The 19,355-nt window shown below is 37.9% G+C and overlaps 2 protein-coding genes and 1 long non-coding RNA gene across 4 annotated transcripts; 2 read left to right on the forward strand and 1 right to left on the reverse strand.

Moving 5' to 3' along the window:
* The first annotated feature begins 8,802 nt into the window (after nt 1-8,802).
* Nucleotides 8,803-11,318, forward strand: LOC103430148 (FAD-linked sulfhydryl oxidase ERV1). The gene is made up of 6 exons (XM_008368280.4): nt 8,803-9,138; nt 9,740-9,817; nt 10,305-10,352; nt 10,642-10,706; nt 10,893-10,970; nt 11,074-11,318. The coding sequence occupies exons 1-6, from the start codon at nt 8,917-8,919 to the stop codon at nt 11,192-11,194; spliced, it is 612 nt and encodes a 203-aa protein (XP_008366502.2). The 5' UTR covers nt 8,803-8,916; the 3' UTR covers nt 11,195-11,318.
* Nucleotides 11,319-11,903: 585 nt separating this feature from the next.
* LOC139189068 (uncharacterized) lies at nt 11,904-13,640 on the reverse strand. 2 transcript variants are annotated; one of them, XR_011572566.1, is made up of 3 exons: nt 13,353-13,640; nt 12,356-12,488; nt 11,904-12,255 (listed from the first exon to the last, which is right to left on the reverse strand). It is a non-coding gene; the product is annotated as an uncharacterized lncRNA (long non-coding RNA). The 2 variants fall into 2 exon arrangements; XR_011572567.1 differs by having other exon boundaries at nt 11,904-12,505.
* Nucleotides 13,641-17,671: 4,031 nt separating this feature from the next.
* On the forward strand, nt 17,672-18,802 carry LOC103430149 (small ribosomal subunit protein uS14z/uS14y/uS14x). The gene is made up of 3 exons (XM_008368281.4): nt 17,672-17,947; nt 18,395-18,494; nt 18,611-18,802. The coding sequence occupies exons 1-3, from the start codon at nt 17,886-17,888 to the stop codon at nt 18,617-18,619; spliced, it is 171 nt and encodes a 56-aa protein (XP_008366503.1). The 5' UTR covers nt 17,672-17,885; the 3' UTR covers nt 18,620-18,802.
* Nucleotides 18,803-19,355: the final 553 nt, after the last annotated feature.

Below are 19,355 nucleotides of genomic sequence, written 5' to 3' on the forward strand. Positions count from 1 at the left end.
AAGCTAGCAGCTCCCACTACCGTGCTATAACCAAGCAGGGTAAAGGAATAGCATTATTACTTGATGTTAGGGAGACTCCTATATATGTCGACTTCCATCCCTAACGGACAGGCAGACCTGCAAAAATGCTCAACCCTTTCTCTTATCTGAGAGGGCACTCCCAACAAAGCCTTTCGAAATATTCAGCTTTTTTTCCCCCCGATAATACCTCTGTAAACAAGCTATACTAGAGCAAGAATATCTCATATCATCAGGGTTAAAAGCAAGAGTATCCCATATCATGCTTTTTCCCTGTCTTTTCCTTTGGCCTTGTTCTTACCTGCAAGACAAGGAGAAAGAGAGCAATCAGTCAGCACTTGGAATCAAGCTTCCAGCCAGGAACTGACTGCCTGGAACCCCTTACCTGATTACTTACCTGGCATTGCTCTCGAGTACTCATCTTCAACATCTTATGCTTCCAGGGAAGATACCGCATCTGCCTGAGGAACAGATAGGGCAAGTGAGAAGGATACAAGGAAGCATGTGGAGACAAGCGTAACAGTACACGTGCCGATACATCCACTACTTTATCAAAAGCAAAAGTATCCCATATCAGCAGGGTCGAACGTACTCTAGATTTGATGGACTTGTTTTGACCCTCAAATTCTTCAGTCGGCCTTATACTCTGGAGGAAACCAGAAAACCCTCCAGCCCAGTTCAAGAATAAGCCTGTGGAAAGTTACTTCTTCAAAAGCAAAAGTATCCCATATCATCTCTCCTCATTTTTCTTCTCTTTATCCTTCATGCTGCCTGCAAGATAGGGAGAATGTGAACAATCAGCCGGAGCTCTGATTGCTTACCTTGTCTGTCACCTCTTTCAGCAGATCCCCCAGCTCGGCGACTTGGGGGACTCCTACTACATGGTTTGTATCTCGCTTGACCAAGCATGAAACTACAAGTAAGCTTCAAGTGAAATTGATACATTACCTTGTGCATCTCCACCAGTTACAGATACCACCCCTGGATGGAGGAAGAGTACTTCCAGAGAAGATGCCACATCTACCTATGAGACAGATAAGGCAAGTCAAGACGATACCACACTCCGGTACTTAGAAGTTTCGTGGCTACGAGATCATTCTCCCACAATTTTTCCTAATGTCATTTGTACTAAATCATTCACTTGTACTCACTAAAGGAGAGTTTGAACCTATGTACTTGTGTAAACCCTTCACAATTAATGAGAACTCCTCTATTCCGTGGACGTAGCCAATCTGGGTGAACCACGTACATCTTGTGTTTGCTTTCCTATCTCTATCCATTTATATACTTATCCACACTAATGACCGGAGCAATCTAGCGAAGATCACAAAAAGTGACCGTTTTCGCTACCTAGGATCTATCTTGCAAGAGAACGGAGAATTAGATGGAGATCTCAACCATAGAATACAAGCTGGATGGATGAAGTGTAAGAGTGCATCCGGCGTGTTGTGTGACCGTCGTAGGCCACTGAAGCTCAAGGGAAAATTTTATAGGACGGCAATAAGGCCAGCGATGTTGTATGGCACAGAATGTTGGGCGGTGAAGCATCAACGTACACAAAATGGGTGTAGCGGAGATGAGGATGCTTCGTGGGATGTATGGGCACACGAGAAAGGATAAGATTGGGAATTAGGATATCCGAGGTAAAGTAGGAGTAGCCAAAATTGAAGGAAATATGAGAGAAAATCGGTCCCGGTGGTTTGGACATGTGCAAAGAAGGCCTACTGACACTCCGGTTCGAAAATGTGACTACGGGACAGAGGTTCGGGGCCGAAGGAGTAGAGGAAGACCTAGGAAAACTTTGGAAGAGACCCTAAGAAAAGACTTGAGTACTTGGATCTAACGGAGGACATGACACAAATGAGTGCAATGGCGTTCTAGGATTCATATAGCCGACCCCACTTAGTGGGAAAAGGCTTTGTTGTTGTTGTTGTTGTATATATATATATAACCGTACTAATGCATAATCAAACATAGGGCATTTGACATGGCATTTCAAAATATCAAATCATTTAATTATGTTTTCCGGGAAAAATACCAAGTGTATATATATATATACTGAAAACCAAAAGGCCACTCACTGATATGTAGAAGGGTCACAACCCCCGAGCCTTGCTTGACTACGCTCTTCCTCTGGATAGGTCTCACCTATATACGAAACAACTATTTAAACGTTATTTTTTAAGCACATAAACAAAACTAGGTAATAACTTCTCATACATTGCTCAATTAGGGTGTTTGAATATAGCCTACTCAACCCCACAAACATCCCCATATTTGCTCAATTAGGGTGTTTGAATATAGCTTACTCAACCCCACAAACATCCCCATATTTTTAGAAACATTTTCCTATCACCCATGCGCCAGCCAAGGCACGGCCAGACGCGCTGCCATGCGCAGGCACATGCCTGGCACACCAAACGGAATCCTTAACGGCGTTAGGGCATATTTCGTTAATTAATAGAATATACCATTAAATTTACCTGACGCCGTTAGTCGCCGTTAGGAATATTCCATCAAAGTTGACGGAATATTTGTCTTCTTCTCCGGTGAGTCACCGGATTCCGTCGTCGTCACCGGAAACTAGGAAACCTTCAAACCATCATTTCTCACTCATTTTAGCACCAAAATCCATGAAATTTATATCAAAATGAAGCTTAGAACTAGAGGAACACTTCCTTACTACTTTGGGGACCTAAAACCAACGGAATCTCACCGGAAAAATCTTGATAATTCAGCCACCTCTGCAACTCGCCAAAACTAAGCCTCCCGACGTCCAAAACCTTTCAAAATCCTTCCCTAAGCTTCGTGAAGCAGTCCTAAGGCTCACTAGAACCTTAAAATTCAACGAAACCTCCGTAATCATGACGGAGTCACTGTGCACCACATCGTGGTTTCTTGGTTCACGAGTTCCCGACGTCCTCACGTCCAACTAAGAGTATAGTTGAGTTCGTAAGGTTACAAGGAAGGTGATGATGGTATCCACAAGCTCGATCCGTGAATGGAGAGCTAGATTAGAAGTTGTCCGTACAGGTTGTACGGACTAGGGGTGGGTTCAAAAAATCGAAAACCGAAAAAAACCGAAAACCAAACCGAACCGAAACCGAAAAAACCGAACCGAACGAAAAAACCGAACCGAATTGAAAAAACCGAACCGAACCGAATTCTTTTGGTTCGGTTCGGTTTTAGTGATCTAGAAACCGAACTAAACCGAACCGAACCGAATTAATTAAATTAATTTTTTTATTTAATTATTTGTTTTGGGTATTATTTTCTAAACCCAATTTGTAAGTTAAAATGTGCTAAACCCAATGTGTTGCCAAACTTTAAGCTCAAAATATTTAAAAAAGGCCTATAAAAACTCTAAACCCTAACCTATTATTTATCCCCCATATGAGGTTACGGAACCAAACCTCCTCCAGAAGTACCTACATCCATCTCCATAGCACTGCCTACTTCTGCCCTAGCTTTCTTTTCCAAATCTACTCTCATATAACATGTAACAGAATCCATAAACATTTATTTCGGGTAGATTACTTGGGTAATTTGTGATGGAAAAGAATCTAACACACACTAAATAAATCCACCCACGCATTATTTTTACTAATCAAGTTGTCAACATGCAAATACAAGCAAACAACCTTGATCTTTGAACAACATCATACAATTTAACTTTTCTAAGTCATTTGTACAATTTTTGTGTTGTGAGGTTGTTAGTTTGGACTTTGGAAGACTTGATTGATGATTTTAGTTCAATTTTAAATGTTTATTTTCATTGTCTTTGATTCTAGTTAGAATGCTTATGTTATGATTGTGTTGGATATGTTAAAATTTAAAATTTCAATGTTTTTCATTTTTTTGAAAAAAAAAAAACAAAAAACCGAAACCGAACCGAAACCGAACCGGAAAAAACCGAACCGAAAAAAAACCGAACCGAAAAAAATCGAAAAAAAAATGAACCGAACCGAACCGAACCGAAATTTTGGTTTGGTTTCGGTTTTGGCAAAAAACCGAACCGATTTAAACCGAACCCACCCCTAGTACGGACAGATGAAAATGATCGAGAGGGAGAGAGAGAAAGGAAGTCAACGGGAGAGTGAGGGTGTGTGAGTGTGGTCCAGTTTGTAGCCAATCAAACAAAACCTTAAGTCCTTTAGTTCTAATTGGGTCCAATTAATTAGGAATAGAACTAATTGATCCCTTTTCTTGGCCCAATAATACAATCTCAACTCAACGCACAAGGGCATAACCGTCACTTCACGCTATCGAGGATAAAGTATTTCGGGACGGGATGTCACATTACCTACTTTCATTGTAATTATTTGTTTGTATTATTTATTTGTTAGCTACTTTCATTATAATTATTTGTTTCTATTATTTATTTGTTACCTACTTTCATTATAATTATTTGTTTGTATTATTTATTTGTTATCTACTTTGATTATAATTATTTGTTTGTATTATTTATTTGTTACCTACTTTCATTATAATTATTTCTTCTCCCACATTGTGTAGGAACTTCAAGCACAAGCTTGGTATAATGCCAAAAGCAAAAGCAAAAACAAATCTTCCACTCGGTGGGAATGTTGGAATATTATCAAAGATTGTCCTAAATTCAGAGTTGTGCCTGTCGGTCTAGAAGTTTTCATGAACAGCACCCTTCTACACTCTACACTCGATCATGCCTCGCATATTGATGAAGATGATGTAGAAGAAGTGTCTAAAACGCCCCCCTGAACAAGCGTCAGGGTCGACCCGTTATCCAATTAGGCCTCAAGGTAAGAATGCTTTAAAGAGAAAAGGGAGTGCTTCCAAGAATGATTACGCAAAGTATATGGAAGAACTTGCTCGCCAAGGTGAAATGACTTTGGCGCGGGAAATGGCGAAATTTGAGGCTGATAAGGCTAAAGAGGAGGTAAAAGCTACAGCTGTTGAGAGAGCATTTTAAGCTAATAAGAGGGAACGAGAGCTACTTAGGCAAGAAAGGGAACAAGTTAGAGAAGAAAGAATGGCTCAACTAGATCGTGAATTATGAACACGCCTTTAGAAGGAAAGTCTCCAAATTCTACGTCCAATGCATACAATCGATGCTTCCAATCATACCAGGAAAACCTTGCATCTCGACCTTCTTCAGAAGCCATTGCAGGTCCATGTTAGTAGGTTTCCGGAGATACTCTGCGTGTAGATAGATTCGATTGCTCCGCAAAACCTCATCAGAGACTCAAGAATGGTTGAATGCCCTATCCTTACTATCTTATCCACTTGGTCTGCAGATACTCCATATGCAAGCATCTGCATTACAGCAGTAATTTTTTGCTCAGGAATGAGACCCATAGCACCAAAAGCATCATTCTTTTGCACAAAGTAAGAATCATGGTTGCAAACAGCAATCATGATTTTGTTGAACAAATGTCGTTCCATTCTTAAACAACGTCTGAAGTACGTATCAGGGAATGCACTGTTACAGACAAAATAATCGTCTAAGAGCTTTGCACCTCGTCATTGCCTGTTTCTATCAAGGTTTCCGGAACGACTAGGCCTGGAGATCTGAGCTATAGCTTGGATGACTCGACGGGAATGTGAGGCTCTAGCTATTCTTACTTCATCATCTCTCATTCTAAGCTCTTCATCCGCTTCCATCTCATTTTGGGCCACTTGGAGATTGAACATTCCTTCTGATTGGTTAAACAATTATTCCTCTTGCTGCTCGATTTCCCACATCATCCTTGAGGAAGAAGACATTGTAAGAAGGAAGCAGAAACTATGAATGATGATACAGATTTTGATTTTGGTGAAGAAAGAAGCAGAAACTATGAATAATGATAGAGATCTTGAGAAAATTGGTGTGAGATTTCAGATGATGGATGATGAATTATATGGAGGATTTAGAAAGGAGTAGGTTGTAGATAGTGCCACGTGGTATGCCGTCATTCGTTAAAAATCCGATCGAAATCTATCGTCAAAGATTCTGAAAAGGTAACGACATGTGGCACGACGGCATTGGATAAAAATCTTATCGAAATCCATCACCAATAATTATCTTTTCGGATAATGACACGTGGCGCAACGAGAACGATTTAAAATTTGATCGAAATCTATCCTAAAAAATTCTGAAAAGGTAACGACACGTGGCACAACGGCATTGGATAAAAATCTTATAGAAATTCATCACCAATAATTGTCTTTTCGAATAATGATACGTGGCGCAACGCGAACAATTAAAAATCTTATCTGAAATTACACATAAATTTTTTTTTTAAATAATATTTTATTGCCTATTGCCAGGACTATTCAAGTGCAACGATGGAGATACAAAAGGCAGTTATTGTTCATTAAGGGTTGTTACTGTTCACTAGGTGGATTAAATAGTGAATAGCCTGAGGGGGTTCTCACGGTGGAGTTGCTCTCATCATTTGTTAATAATTTGTGCTTCGGCAAGTTTTGTTGCAGGATGGATTGAGGCAAGAGGTTTTTTTTTTTTTTTTGTTTTGTGAGTGGCTGATTGTCGGGACGCCTTCGAAAAGAAATATCGTCATGAACTCCTTCCTACTTTAGGACACTTCATGTATTGATGTGCTCGAAAAATTGACCCACCAAAGTTTCTAGCCTCCGTCGAGCACACACCAATTCCTTCCTCGTCCCAACCTTTCTTTCTTGCAGATCTCACACCCTACCCACCAATATTTATTTATTATTTTAAATTACTTTTTTTTTTCAAAATTTTAGTAATTAATTAAATAGGGGGTTTAAAGTCGTTTCCAAGAGGATAATATGCCATTAATATTTTTATTAAAAACTAGTGAGAGTACAAGACAGAAGAATAAGGCCCCGTTTGGGATTAAGGTGATTTTAAAAAAAACCACTGTGAAAAAAAACTGAGGGTCATTTTTGTGTTTGGTAAACTAAAAAAAAATGGCTTATTTTGGAAGCTGCTATGAGAATAAGCTGAAAATCAAAGGAAAAGCTGAAGCTGCTATTTGCTGCTTTGAAAAAAAGCCAGTTTTTTCAAAGCACACGGAGCTACAGTGCTCCTTTAATGAAAAGACACACTATCATCCTGATTTTTTTTTGCAAAAGCACTTTCACAAAAACGTTTACCAAACACTCTACTGGCTTTATTTCACAGCCGCTTATTCTCATAGCACAGCCGCTTATTCTCACAGCAGCTTTTTTTCAAAGCACAGCAATACCAAACCAGCCCTAAGCATATCAACGCTCACATAGTAATGTTAGCATATGGACTTGAGAACGAAAGGACAGAGACGATCCAACAAATTATAACGACATCTGGGCTATATGCAAGTAGCTACCCCAAATCTAATTGGATATAATTAACTAATGTAATAAAATAATCTTAATAGACATTTGGATTCCTTAGCAAGTGGATTTTTTATTTTTTATTTTTTGAAGTGTAGAAGTCAAAGTAGTAATTAATTAGTCGTAATTGGTATGCTAAGATTTTTCTTGTAAGGATAATGCTTGACTACTCACTGAAGAGTACCAATATACTGACTTTGTTTAAAAAACGATACGTGTCCATGTTAAGTCATAAGCACCAAACTAAATTGGTTGCCAAACATTCACTATTCTATTATCCAAACACTCTTCTTCTCCCTTGCCTAGCCTTCCATCTCCAACGAACATCATTCACCGCACTCTGTCTCTTCTTCGGTGACTCATCCTCAATCATCTCTGCTCTGATGACCCAAGCCCACTACATCTCCCAAGTTATTATGAGAGAGAGAGAGAGAGAGAGAGAGAGAGAGAGAGAGAGAGAGGAGATGAAGAGGAGGAGGGGTGGTGGAAGGGGTGGGGGGTACCGATCGGCAAGGACGATGGTGAAGAGGAAAGCCTGACAATGGTTGGAGGGGGAGAAAAACGATGTTTAGATACTAGAATAGTGAATGTTTGGCAACTAGTTTTAGTTAAATTGTTTTGTCGGTTAAAAAGAACTCTTGTCGGTTTGTAATTGCTCCACATAACAAAGTCAGTATATTGGGTACTTCCCAAGCATTTCCCCTCATGTAACACTCATTATTTGTTAATAATTTGTGCTTCAGCAAGTTTGTTGCAGGATGAATTTAGGGGATAAACGTCTTTCAAATAGTCTATATAAAATGGCGATTTTATCTTTTTTAGATATGTCATGTATAAGTCACATGAGTAAGTTAACAGAAAATTGGCTGTTTGTAGTGAGTTTATGGATTTTTTTTAAAAAAAAAAAACATAATACATATAACTTAATTTTCACTCGAATAATAATTCAGAGACTAAATTGACAGCTAGTTTTAGTTAAGTTTTTTTGTCGGTTAAAAAGAACTCATGTCGGTTTGTAATTGCTCCACATAACAAAGTCAATATATTGGGTACTCTCCAATGAATACCCAAGCATTCCCCCTCTTGTAACACTCATCATTTGTTAATAATTTGTGCTTCGGCAAGTTTGTTACAGGATGGATCTAGGGGAGAAACGTCGTTCAAATAGTCTATATGAAATGGCGATTTTATCATTTTAGATATGTCATGTGTAAGTCACATGAGTAAGTTAACAGAGAATTGGTTGTTTGTAATGAGTTTATGGACTTAAAATCTAAATTTAACGGAATTGGTTGTTTGTAATGAGTTTATGGACTTTTAATAAAAAAAACATAATACATATAACTTAATTTTCACTCGAATAATAATTCAGAGACCAAATTGACAGCTCATCTAGAAAAAAAAATTAAAACTAAAAACTTACCATACGGTTTCGCATAAATTAAGAAGAAAATTGAGGTTGACAAAAAATAAAAAAAGAACTTACCAAAAAAATTGAAAACATACGTAGAGAGAGCCGTCATTACAAACCCTAGAAACAATGAGAGCAACCTTATTTCCCGCCACATATTCCCCCTGTCGATGTGTATGAAGATGTCGGAGCATCCATTCCACGCCCTCTTTCAAACTTTTGCAAAAGTCTCCAATTCGATTCAAACCCAACTCTCGAATCTCATCGCCCACTCTCACGAGCCATCACCCACCGCCCAAAAACGCCTCCTCTCTTCCTCCTCCAAAGTGGCAGGCTCATCAGACAATGGCTCCGCCCAATCCCAGCCTAAAGATATCCTCAGCACGAAAATGGTACTATTGCTCGTCTATAATCTTCAAACTCACTCATTTGCAGTGTTTTTGTTCTTAAAGTTGCAGCCCTTATTGGACATCCATGTTTATCTTATGAGATATGGATAGTACGGAAAGTATTCGATAAAAGTCCTCAACGAGAGTCTGATGCGGATTTGTACGTATCAAATACAAATATCAATGCATGTGGCTTCTTCTCTAATTCGAATAGAGTGAATCCTATTGAAATATGATTTTATCTGGCGCTTTTGTTCGGTGGATTGTGTACGTAAATGTAGGGTTCGGGTGAGGTTTGTGGTTGCAGCAACTTAGGATCGGCTTAATCGCTGACTGGGTTGAATCGTTTTCTTGTTATTATCATCATTAATTCTATAGATAAAGGGAAAGATGGTATAGTTTTTTTTTGGGGAATGTATGCAGGTTTGGTTTATAGGGTTTAGCTTCTGAGAAGGCCACCTATATTGTGACTCCTCTTTCACTTCTTGCAGTCCATAGTTAGCTTCCATGACGTTTTCAAGCCATATTATTCAGTCAAAAGTTATTTAGGATTTCAAAACGAAATTGAATTGTTGGTAAATCTTAATCGATTCCTTATATTCAGGGAAAATCGGTTTCTCCTTTGACTAAAGAAGAACTCGGAAGATCCACTTGGACGTTTCTTCACACTCTTGCTGCTCAGGTAAAGGAAGTAGTTTGTAGTAATTATCCAACGTGCTGTAAATTTGTTTAGTATTGTATGTGTGATTACCCTCATCTGGGCTAGGTACCTAGTCTAACTACTTGCTAAAAAAACCAGATTGCTAGAAAATTACTATTGTACAACTGCTTCTTCTGCACTTGATCACAACACTTCTTAAACAATTAGTTGATCCACGATTTATGTTTCGTCTTTCATTCCCTTTTCGTTTGTTTTGAGAAATATATCGATCAATTCCAATTCTTTCCTTTCTATTGATTCTTTTCCAATCGAGATGTATGGATCCATGGGTCTGTGTCTATATAGATCTTGTTCATGGATTAACGAAAATGTGCAAAAGCTCTATTTGCCTCTGCCATTCTCTGAGTCTCTTCCTTTTTGCGCATGGCATTGCAACTCCCAAAATGATATTCAGCTATTAGTTGTTTAATGTAGATTAACTTCGTTAAGACCTTTTCGAAATTTTCAGTATCCAGATAAACCGACAAGGCAACAGAAGAAGGATGTAAAGGAACTGGTATGCTACTCTCTCTCTCTCTCTCTCTCTCTCTCTCTCCCCATATAAATATAAATATACACAGAAAATTTTATGCACTCTTACTTTCTTATTTCTTTTGGATGGAGTCTCATCAGAATTTTAAGTGAGTTATGCAGAGAAAAACAAAACGAAATTTCTTTATATATTTTTGCAGATGATTTTGTTCGTAATACGCGGCCATGTTTAGTTCTGAAACTGATATTACACAATGTAGAAGAACTAGATTAGGCAGTCGGACCAACTCATTTTGATGGCGTTTACCATGCAGATGTCGATATTATCACGGATGTACCCCTGCAAGGAATGTGCAGATCACTTTCAAGAAATTCTGAGGTTCAAAATTTCATCTTCGTTTCAACTTTGCTCATCATTTTGGTTTTAATCTAGTTCCTCGTAGTAGTTCTCAACTACGTCATAGGGTCATTCGCTATTAAATAATTAAATGTGATTCAAATGCTGCAGTCGTACGATGCCCCTCTGGTATAATTGTGAACTTATAGATGTATACGTGTTTGGCAGATCAAATCCTGTACAGGCTGGATCGCATGCTGAGTTCTCCCAGTGGCTGTGTCATGTGCATAATACAGTTAATAGAAGGTAAGTTCTGTAACTGTCCTGGTTTGTAATCACAGAAACCGGATAATGTTTATATTCTAGCAAATTTTATTCTTTTGAGATCTAATATGCGGAGTTGATGCAGCCTTAACAAACCGGTGTTCCCCTGTGAACGCGTTGATGCACGCTGGGGCAAGTTAGAGTGTGAACAGCGTGCTTGCGATCTACTAGGAATTACCGGAGATTTTGGCGACAATGCATTTTAAGTACTTTGTGGACTAGGGTTGAATGATTAGAGTGGATGGTATTATTGCACAAATCACTGATTGTAATCAACTTCCATATAAGGAATTTCATGAGTTGCAGATAAAATTCATATTTACAGGACCATTTACATCTTTTAAATCCTTTCATTATTAGCAAACATTGTCATGCTATTATCAAGCTATGCACAAAGAATCCAACAAAGCGAGATTAGTCCAACTTGATCTCGCTACATATCCTTACAGTTGATTATAAATAGCACAACGCATACTTTGCGGTTTTAGTAGTTATGCTCTGATGGATGTGACATCTTGTAAAAATGGAACTTAGTTTTAGATTGTGTCCCCTCGTGGGGAGATTGTGCAAGGAACTCAGATGATAGATTAAATAAATAACAAATGAGTCTTTCGGTTCAAAATAATTCACATCACAATTTCCTTACTTATGTTTTCGTCATTAAGTTGATATTATTTCGTCACCTCTATGGTTGAATTTTACCGTCAATTTAGTGATGGCCATCACATTGCCACCCTTAGCTGGAAGGCTAATTTGGTCGAGATGTGTCGGTTTGGTATAGCGAACGTCCTCATGAACTTTTGACAAATCGGTCAAAATTATGAGCTTTGCTTGATGAAACAATGGTCTAGAAAACCAGCCTTTCAACCAGATTCAAGGATCCTAACTTTCGAAAGTAAAGAATCCAAAGGCATATGGACAATATGTGAGAACCAACTATTTGAACATAACCTTACTCATGGTCATCACGGCAGTAATAAACATTGATAAGAACATATCTTTAAAAACACCTCATCCGAGACCATCTGCTCCTTCGAAAAATAACGAAACGACAGAAAAAAAACCTCCCACAAGATTAGTGTGACAATTTGACTTCCAGATCTAAACCCTCAGTTAGATTATGTGCCATGTTGGCTATTAAACCGTACGGAATGGCGGGGCCTCGACAAATCTCAGAATGTAGGCAGTTTCATATACAGGCCGCAGTCGTGGGATCAGTTGAGCATCTAAATATGCAACACAGGAAAAACACCAGACGGATAGGTCACTGCACGAAATGTAAACCTCGGCAACTTTGTAAAAATAACGCTATAAAAGTAAAGAAAAAGACTTGCGGATGCCTTAGGAGAAGGCATTGGTAATTGTACCTATAGGCTATAGCTGAGAGCAAGACAACGATTTGCCCGCTGATAATGCTGAAGCATGTGCTTGTTCACGTAGCGGCTGCAGAGGACGTCCTTACAGCACAAACATAACCAGTTCTCATTGGGGTGCTGGCATCTAGTATAATACGAAAACTGTTCCCCCAGATTAAAGACGTTAGGTATGATTCAGGAATCAGGCGCTTGGACTTTTATCAATGTAAAGCATAAAGAATCAACAGAAGCATGCTACACATCTTTGTATTTCAACTATTTCAAGATTTTATTCCATGACAAAACTTTGAAATTTTCTTTCGTTTGAAGTTCTTTTTTTTATCAATGGCACTTGGAATAAACAAGCAAAAAACACTTTAAGAAAAGAATGATCGCCTTCGAACTAGGCCGAGTTTCCTTTCTATCCCTATTACAACTAAGCAACGATGGTACAAAAGTTCAAATTGGTGATATGGTCTTCTGCGAAGTACACAAAATACATTCAATGTACTCTACGGATTGAGGGTAGGGTATTAGTACATCGATACATAATTTAAATGTGGGAATTTGTCCTTTAAAAAAGGAAATATTGAATGAATTGATCGTAAATTATAAGATTTTACGATTTTTGTCGCCTCTAAGGAAGATACTACAGTTCATTTAAACTAGTACACCATCATGCTGTAGATGAGGCACCTCGATCATCACACTTTCAATAATTAGCTACGAATACGGATGCAACTCCCCCTTGCTAACCGAAAAAAGAATGTAATTAAGATTCCTTGTGGGTAAGAATTTTATAGTTTTTATCTTATTTTTGCATATCTTACCAAGCTACCAGCCAAGGGGGATCGAACTCGGGACTTCGGGTGCAAGAGTATATGCTCTTTAAGTAAAAATATTAAGTGATCAGAAGCTGAATTAAGAACTGGGTAAACTTGGCACAAATCAATCAACAAACAATTAAAAAAAGAAAAGATCAAATCTCAGAGAAGAAAAAAATAGGAACCTATTGCAGGCAGTATCAGGAGTGGGAATGTGAGCGAGATTAGAGGACAGGGAAGCAAGGTGATCGCATGATGCTCGGGCTTCGACCCAACCCGATTCAGCTCCATAAAACAATTCTTCCTCATTTTCTCTGTGAACAGATTCGCCTTTGTTTTCAAGCAGCCATATATTTATCTAGGGTTAATTACAGATTCGCCTTTGAACTTTTACAATATCATTTCGGATTTTGCTACATATGTTGATACCCCGATCACGAGAAGGTCCTTCGTAGGGGAACCAGATTAAGAGGGTTGTGAGAGGAGGGTGAGAGAAAAAATGGGTCAGGGTAACGCTCATGAAAGTTGTATGAGTTGGCTATGACTTAGGGCAAAGCTGCACACCTCATCAAACTATCTATTTGAGATTATTTTAGGACGGACGACCAATAGCTGACAATGTAAAACGTTTATACATGTTAAGGAGGAAGAGATATGAGTGATCAATTGTTATAGTCAAGGGAAATTTTATTTAAACCCATACAACCTCTTTTTACACCCAACTTTAAAATTTTGAATATTAATTGTCTATTTTACCCTATTACGTAATTACTATTAACTACAAAATGAAATTAATAATAAATCTCAAATTTATCAATAAACCCAAACACTATAATTAAACCCTACAATTGAAAGCTTTTCGGAAAATAAATGACTAAGAGTGCTGCATGGCATGATATGATTCTCGAGTCGAGGAATATGTGAATTGCCTTGCGATTAGTATCAGTACATCACTTTTGGGATTATCCCAGTCTGTTGCTTCATCTTTGGCATTTAAGTATCAAAGTTGTGTTCGAATGGAGATGGTAAAGTTGAGTTCTCTCGAGAAATTTTAAATGGTGTCAGAATTCACGTTCCATTGGGGCCATCACGGGATTTGCTGTTGCAATAGTTTTCACATGGAGGCTGCTTAGATCACGCAGTGGACCACAAAGAAGGCAACCAAAGCAGCAGGCACCTGCATGTTGTGAAAATTTCGTGGTGAAGTTATGGAACCTCTGGGTTTTACTTTTAGATGTTTCTATACTTCACGATTAAAACTGCTAAGCTTCAAATGTTCAATAATGGCTAATAATTGGTATATGATACCCTGTGAAATAATTTAATATCCCGAGAATTTGTTTGATTTTTATAGGGGTGATGGGTGACAATTTGAATCAACCAATTCACCCTTTTAAGCTTATCTGTAGGTAACTTGTCGTTTACTCGGAGTAGTCCTTGAGGAAAGTACCCCAGAGGAACTTCAGGTGGTCTACTTTTCTTTCCAGCAACATCTTTCCGATAGAAATTGTAATTGAAAAAGGATTACCATTGCCTTTTAACATTGTTCCTGGCAGAAACAAGTAACTGTGAGTTACTCAGTGTTGGAAGTACTCTTGGAGATCACAGAATTTTGTGATTTGTATCTCATGAAAAGAGTTCTCAATGATGAAAGTGAAGTGCGTGCAAGCCCCTGCCTCAATCATTTTACTTGTTTGTATGAGTGCATTTGAATTCAATCATTTTACAATTGAAAGCTTTTCAGAAAATAAAGGACTAAGAGTGCTGCATGGCTTGATATGATTCTCGAGTCGAGGAATATGTGAATTGCCTTGATATATATATATTTGTTCATCTACTTTGCTTGAATAAAATAATTGAGAATAAAGCTATTACATTTTTCATTCTTCGAAAAAAAAAAAACTTTGAAGCAATTGTTGAAGAAATGGGTGTAAAAATAAATCCACATATTGAATTGGGTTTATAGGGGTATATTAGGTATTAAATTTGGGTTTAAAGAGATATTAATAGTTTAGTTAAAAATCAAATGGGTGCAAAGAGTAAGTTGTGTGTAGAAATATGTTAGATGGGTTTAAATAAAATTTCCCTATAATCAATAACTAATTATATCAATCGATTTTTAGTTCTTCTCAAGCAAATATTGATTTGAGAACGAAGAAAAATCTAACCAATAGGTTTGATTTCGATGGGTTTTCAATTTTTTCAAAAGTGACCTAATGGCTGACCTATACCTACACTTGCATGTGATTACTGCTTATGTCTACTTTTGTAATAAAAATCACTAGTTGACCTCAATTGACACTCTGTTTGGGCCCAAAATGATGGTTTGGGCCGAGTTTTATTCTCGGCCCGAAAGGTCTTACGAAAGGTTATTGTGGATCGTCTAGTTCATGGGCTTCTTAGCCTAGGTCGGCCAAGTCTTGCTGCAGGACGAGTAATTGAATCCTGGCACAATAAGGAGTCTCGGCAAGATAAAAATATTGATAACCCGGAAGTGAATGCGGCTTGATACAGGACTGGGTTCAAAGTCATAGTGAAAATATGACTGGTCGAGATTGTGTTTAATTAGAATAAGAAGTCCTAATCCGAGTAGGGTTTTAACTCGATCCAGAGAGGACCTGATGCTATAAATAAAGGAGGTTGTGCATTATTCAAGCCTCCCTCCAATTCAACACACAACTGCCTTGCGCAAATTCTCTCCACAACCTTGAGATTTTTTCTTTTCTCTTTTCGCCTACACACCTTCAGTTTGGATAAACAGTACTGTGAAGGCCACTGGTGATATCTTCAGTTGGCATAAACAGCACTGTTGCCGTAGAATCAGCCAGTCTCGCAACATCTTCAGTCGGCATAGACAGCATTGCGTCGAGGGCGACTGGTTATCTATCCAAGTCTCAGTCGAGAAGGATTTCCGAATCCTTATTGGTCGAGGTCATCTCATTAGCCTTCTCGGTGAAGTGAGGTGTTACAGTTTATTGGGCTAGGCATATTGCACGTCGAGTTATTTTATGATTGGATACTCTCAAGTGAGATTTAGAGTTTGGCACTTTGACGGGCGAACCACGTTTACTGTTAAGACTTATATCCGCTTTGAGTATTTGTGCCCTTACACTTTGGTGTCGATTCGACGTGAGTTTACTCTGACGAATACCATCACTGTGACCAGATCCGACGACGACGATTTGTGAACTTCGTAAGAATAATAGCCTTGTCTTTAGGTTCGAGAACCCAAGAGGCCAAGACGTGTTCCTTCCTCGGTTGCAATCGCAAGACAAAGAAGTTAGTTGTGCACCTAACGCAACATCAACACATTTTACTCCTCGGCCGAACTTGGCCGACGAGTTGGCAAGCCCTGTATTCAATCGAATGACGTAGTTAGCTCATAGATTACTCGGCCTGCGCACCACGTAGGCTTAGTAGTTTTTAGGGTCAACACACTTTTTAAAGATTTTAATGACTAGTTTGAAATATAAAAAAAGTTTTCAAGGACTAATATGAAAAAAAAATCTCTCAGTTTCTTGCTAAAACTTGTAACTATACCTTAGAGGTGGGTTCGGGTACGGTTACCGTACCAAAACTCCATACTGATTACCATACCAAACTTTCAGTTTGGCAAAATTCATTATCATTACCGTATCAAACTTTTGGTATGCCAAATAGTTTGATTGGCATGGCATGGTAATGATAAGGAAATTGTTATTAGCACTCTAAAAATCTCATTATACACTCCTCACAAATGTATTTTTCTTTCTAATTATAGAGCGTTTGGAGTGCCAAATGAAATTTTTAGAGTGCTAATAACAATTCCTTAATGATAATTGCCACTTTGTTTTGTACTACTTTTTTGGGCTAAAATTTGATTTTTTTTTTCCAACCCAATTTAAGGGCAAAACTTTTTTTGTGTACTTTTATCTCATTATTGTAGCCTAAATTCATAGATCATTCATCACTCACAATTCACACATAATAAATCAAATGATGCATCAAGATTCATGGTGGAAATTAAGATTACAAACCAAATCAAATAGAAGTTCCCAATCCAAATAAAAGTTAAAGTTTCAAACCAAAGCAAAATTGAAGTGGATCTAAACTTCAAAAAATAAAAATATACTGTATGTTACATTTTAAAACATAAATTATGAGTTTTGTAAAATCAAATCAACAGTCTAGATTTTATTTAAGGTGTGATCAAATCTTAGAACAGTCTACAAAATTTCAGAGGCCAAACACTTCATCAAAGGCAAGCTAAGGGTGATAAAGTAATATATAGATATATCATATATTAAAAATACATTATATAATTATATATCTTTTGACCAAAAAAAGAAAAAAAATTATATTATTTTTCGGTACAGTATGGTAATAGCGTAGTAATAGTATCAAATACCAATATCGTATCATAAAATTTCGGTTTGATACAATACTGTCCATTACAGATTGGCACAAAATTAGTATAGTACGGTTATCAATTCGGTTGGCTTGGTAATTTGACAAAAAATTTCAAGCCTAACTATACCATTTCTCTACAAGATCCGGGTCGGATTGTTTAAAGTAGGGTTATCCAAGCTCTGACCCGGCCAGATTACCTCCGTGCTTCCTGAAGCCTAGGTTTTGACTCTCCCTACTATATATACCAACTGCAAACCAAGGTCCTCCTACACGCCCCCCTGAGTGAATCCGCTGCGACCGCCAGAGCTTCTGCTTCCGCCGACGAAATCATGGGGCACTCGAACGTCTGGAACTCCCACCCTAAGAACTACGGCCCTGGATCCCGTACCTGGTAACTCATTTTTCAACCCTACTAATTTGATTCATGATTTCAACTTTCTTTGTTAGTTTTTTGAGATTTATCTGTGTTACTGCTACGTATTCAGTTTGCCGAAAAGATTGTGTTGTCTGGGGTATTCGAATCTCATCATTTTTGGGTTGTAAAATCTTTCATGCTGCTTTGTGGGTTGCGGATTTTGATTTACCAATTGGATTTCATTATCGTCCCTCTCTTATGTCAAAAGAGCAATTTGACAAAGTTTGGTTCTGTATTTTTGGTGTGGATGTGTTGAATGCTTTGAACGTTTTTTTGTGTATCTACATTTCGGATTGAGTTCCGATTCGATGCATTTTTGGGTTTGTGTATTCGTGCATTTTTGTGCTCTGATTTGATGCTTGTTTTGGGTTTGTTTTTGTTAAAATTGTTATTGAGTATGCTTACTTTGGTTCCTTTGTACAGTCGCGTGTGTGGAAACCCTCATGGTTTGATCAGGAAGTACGGCCTCATGTGCTGCAGGCAGTGCTTCCGCAGCAATGCCAAGGAAATCGGCTTCATCAAGGTAAAGGCTTCGAGAACCCTTAGCTACTGATCGTGTTCTGATTCCGTTTACTGAGCTGAGATTACACCGTTTCCACAATGTAATTGGGTTTCATTTTTCAAACTTTTTGTTTGCAGTACCGTTAAGTGGCTGATATTCAAACATTCCAGGAGTCGATGATTTGGCCCAAGATGAGTACTAGTAGTAGTGGTTTCTGAGTTCTCATCAACTTTTAAGAAGATATTTTTGTTTTAGCTGATCTGCTGTTGAACTTGAATTGGTTGTCAGACTTAAGAATATTTGTTATTAATGAATTAAAGTTTGATTTATGTTCTCTTTTGTGTGGCTGTTTGTTGTTTCTCTTGTTCTTTTCTTGGTCATCTCGAGTTGCTTGCTTAGCATTCCTTGGTTCCGAAGAGATTTTTGCTTAACAATCTATCTATTATTGAACTTGAAACTGGCCGTCAGTGGTTATCCACATTCTATGTGTAGTGTTTGTTTTGAAAGCGATGTACCGTGTTCTTGCTATGTTCTTTAGGCTGTAGTTATGATGCAGACTAAAGTAGTTATGATGCAGACTAAAGTAGTTTAAGCGGATGGTAAGGCTTGAGGAAACACATGAGGATTTGACATATGATCACCCCTTGCACTTGCTTTAATTGCTGAGGAATTCATTGCTTTTATGGTTGCCTCTACCAAAATTTAGTAATCTATCAACAGTGGCAAGATGATTGAAATTACCATTTCATTTCTTATCAGATTAATTGGTTGAAATTTTAGATTATTTGGTTGAAATTTGAAATATATTTTAGATTGCATTGGTGAAGATTTGTAGTAGTCCATAAAATGAATACTAATCTGTAGGAAGTGAAATTAAAAAAA

The sequence above is a fragment of the Malus domestica genome, chromosome 10, assembly GCF_042453785.1.
Source record: "Malus domestica chromosome 10, GDT2T_hap1".
In the NCBI taxonomy this organism is placed as follows: Eukaryota; Viridiplantae; Streptophyta; class Magnoliopsida; order Rosales; family Rosaceae; genus Malus; species Malus domestica.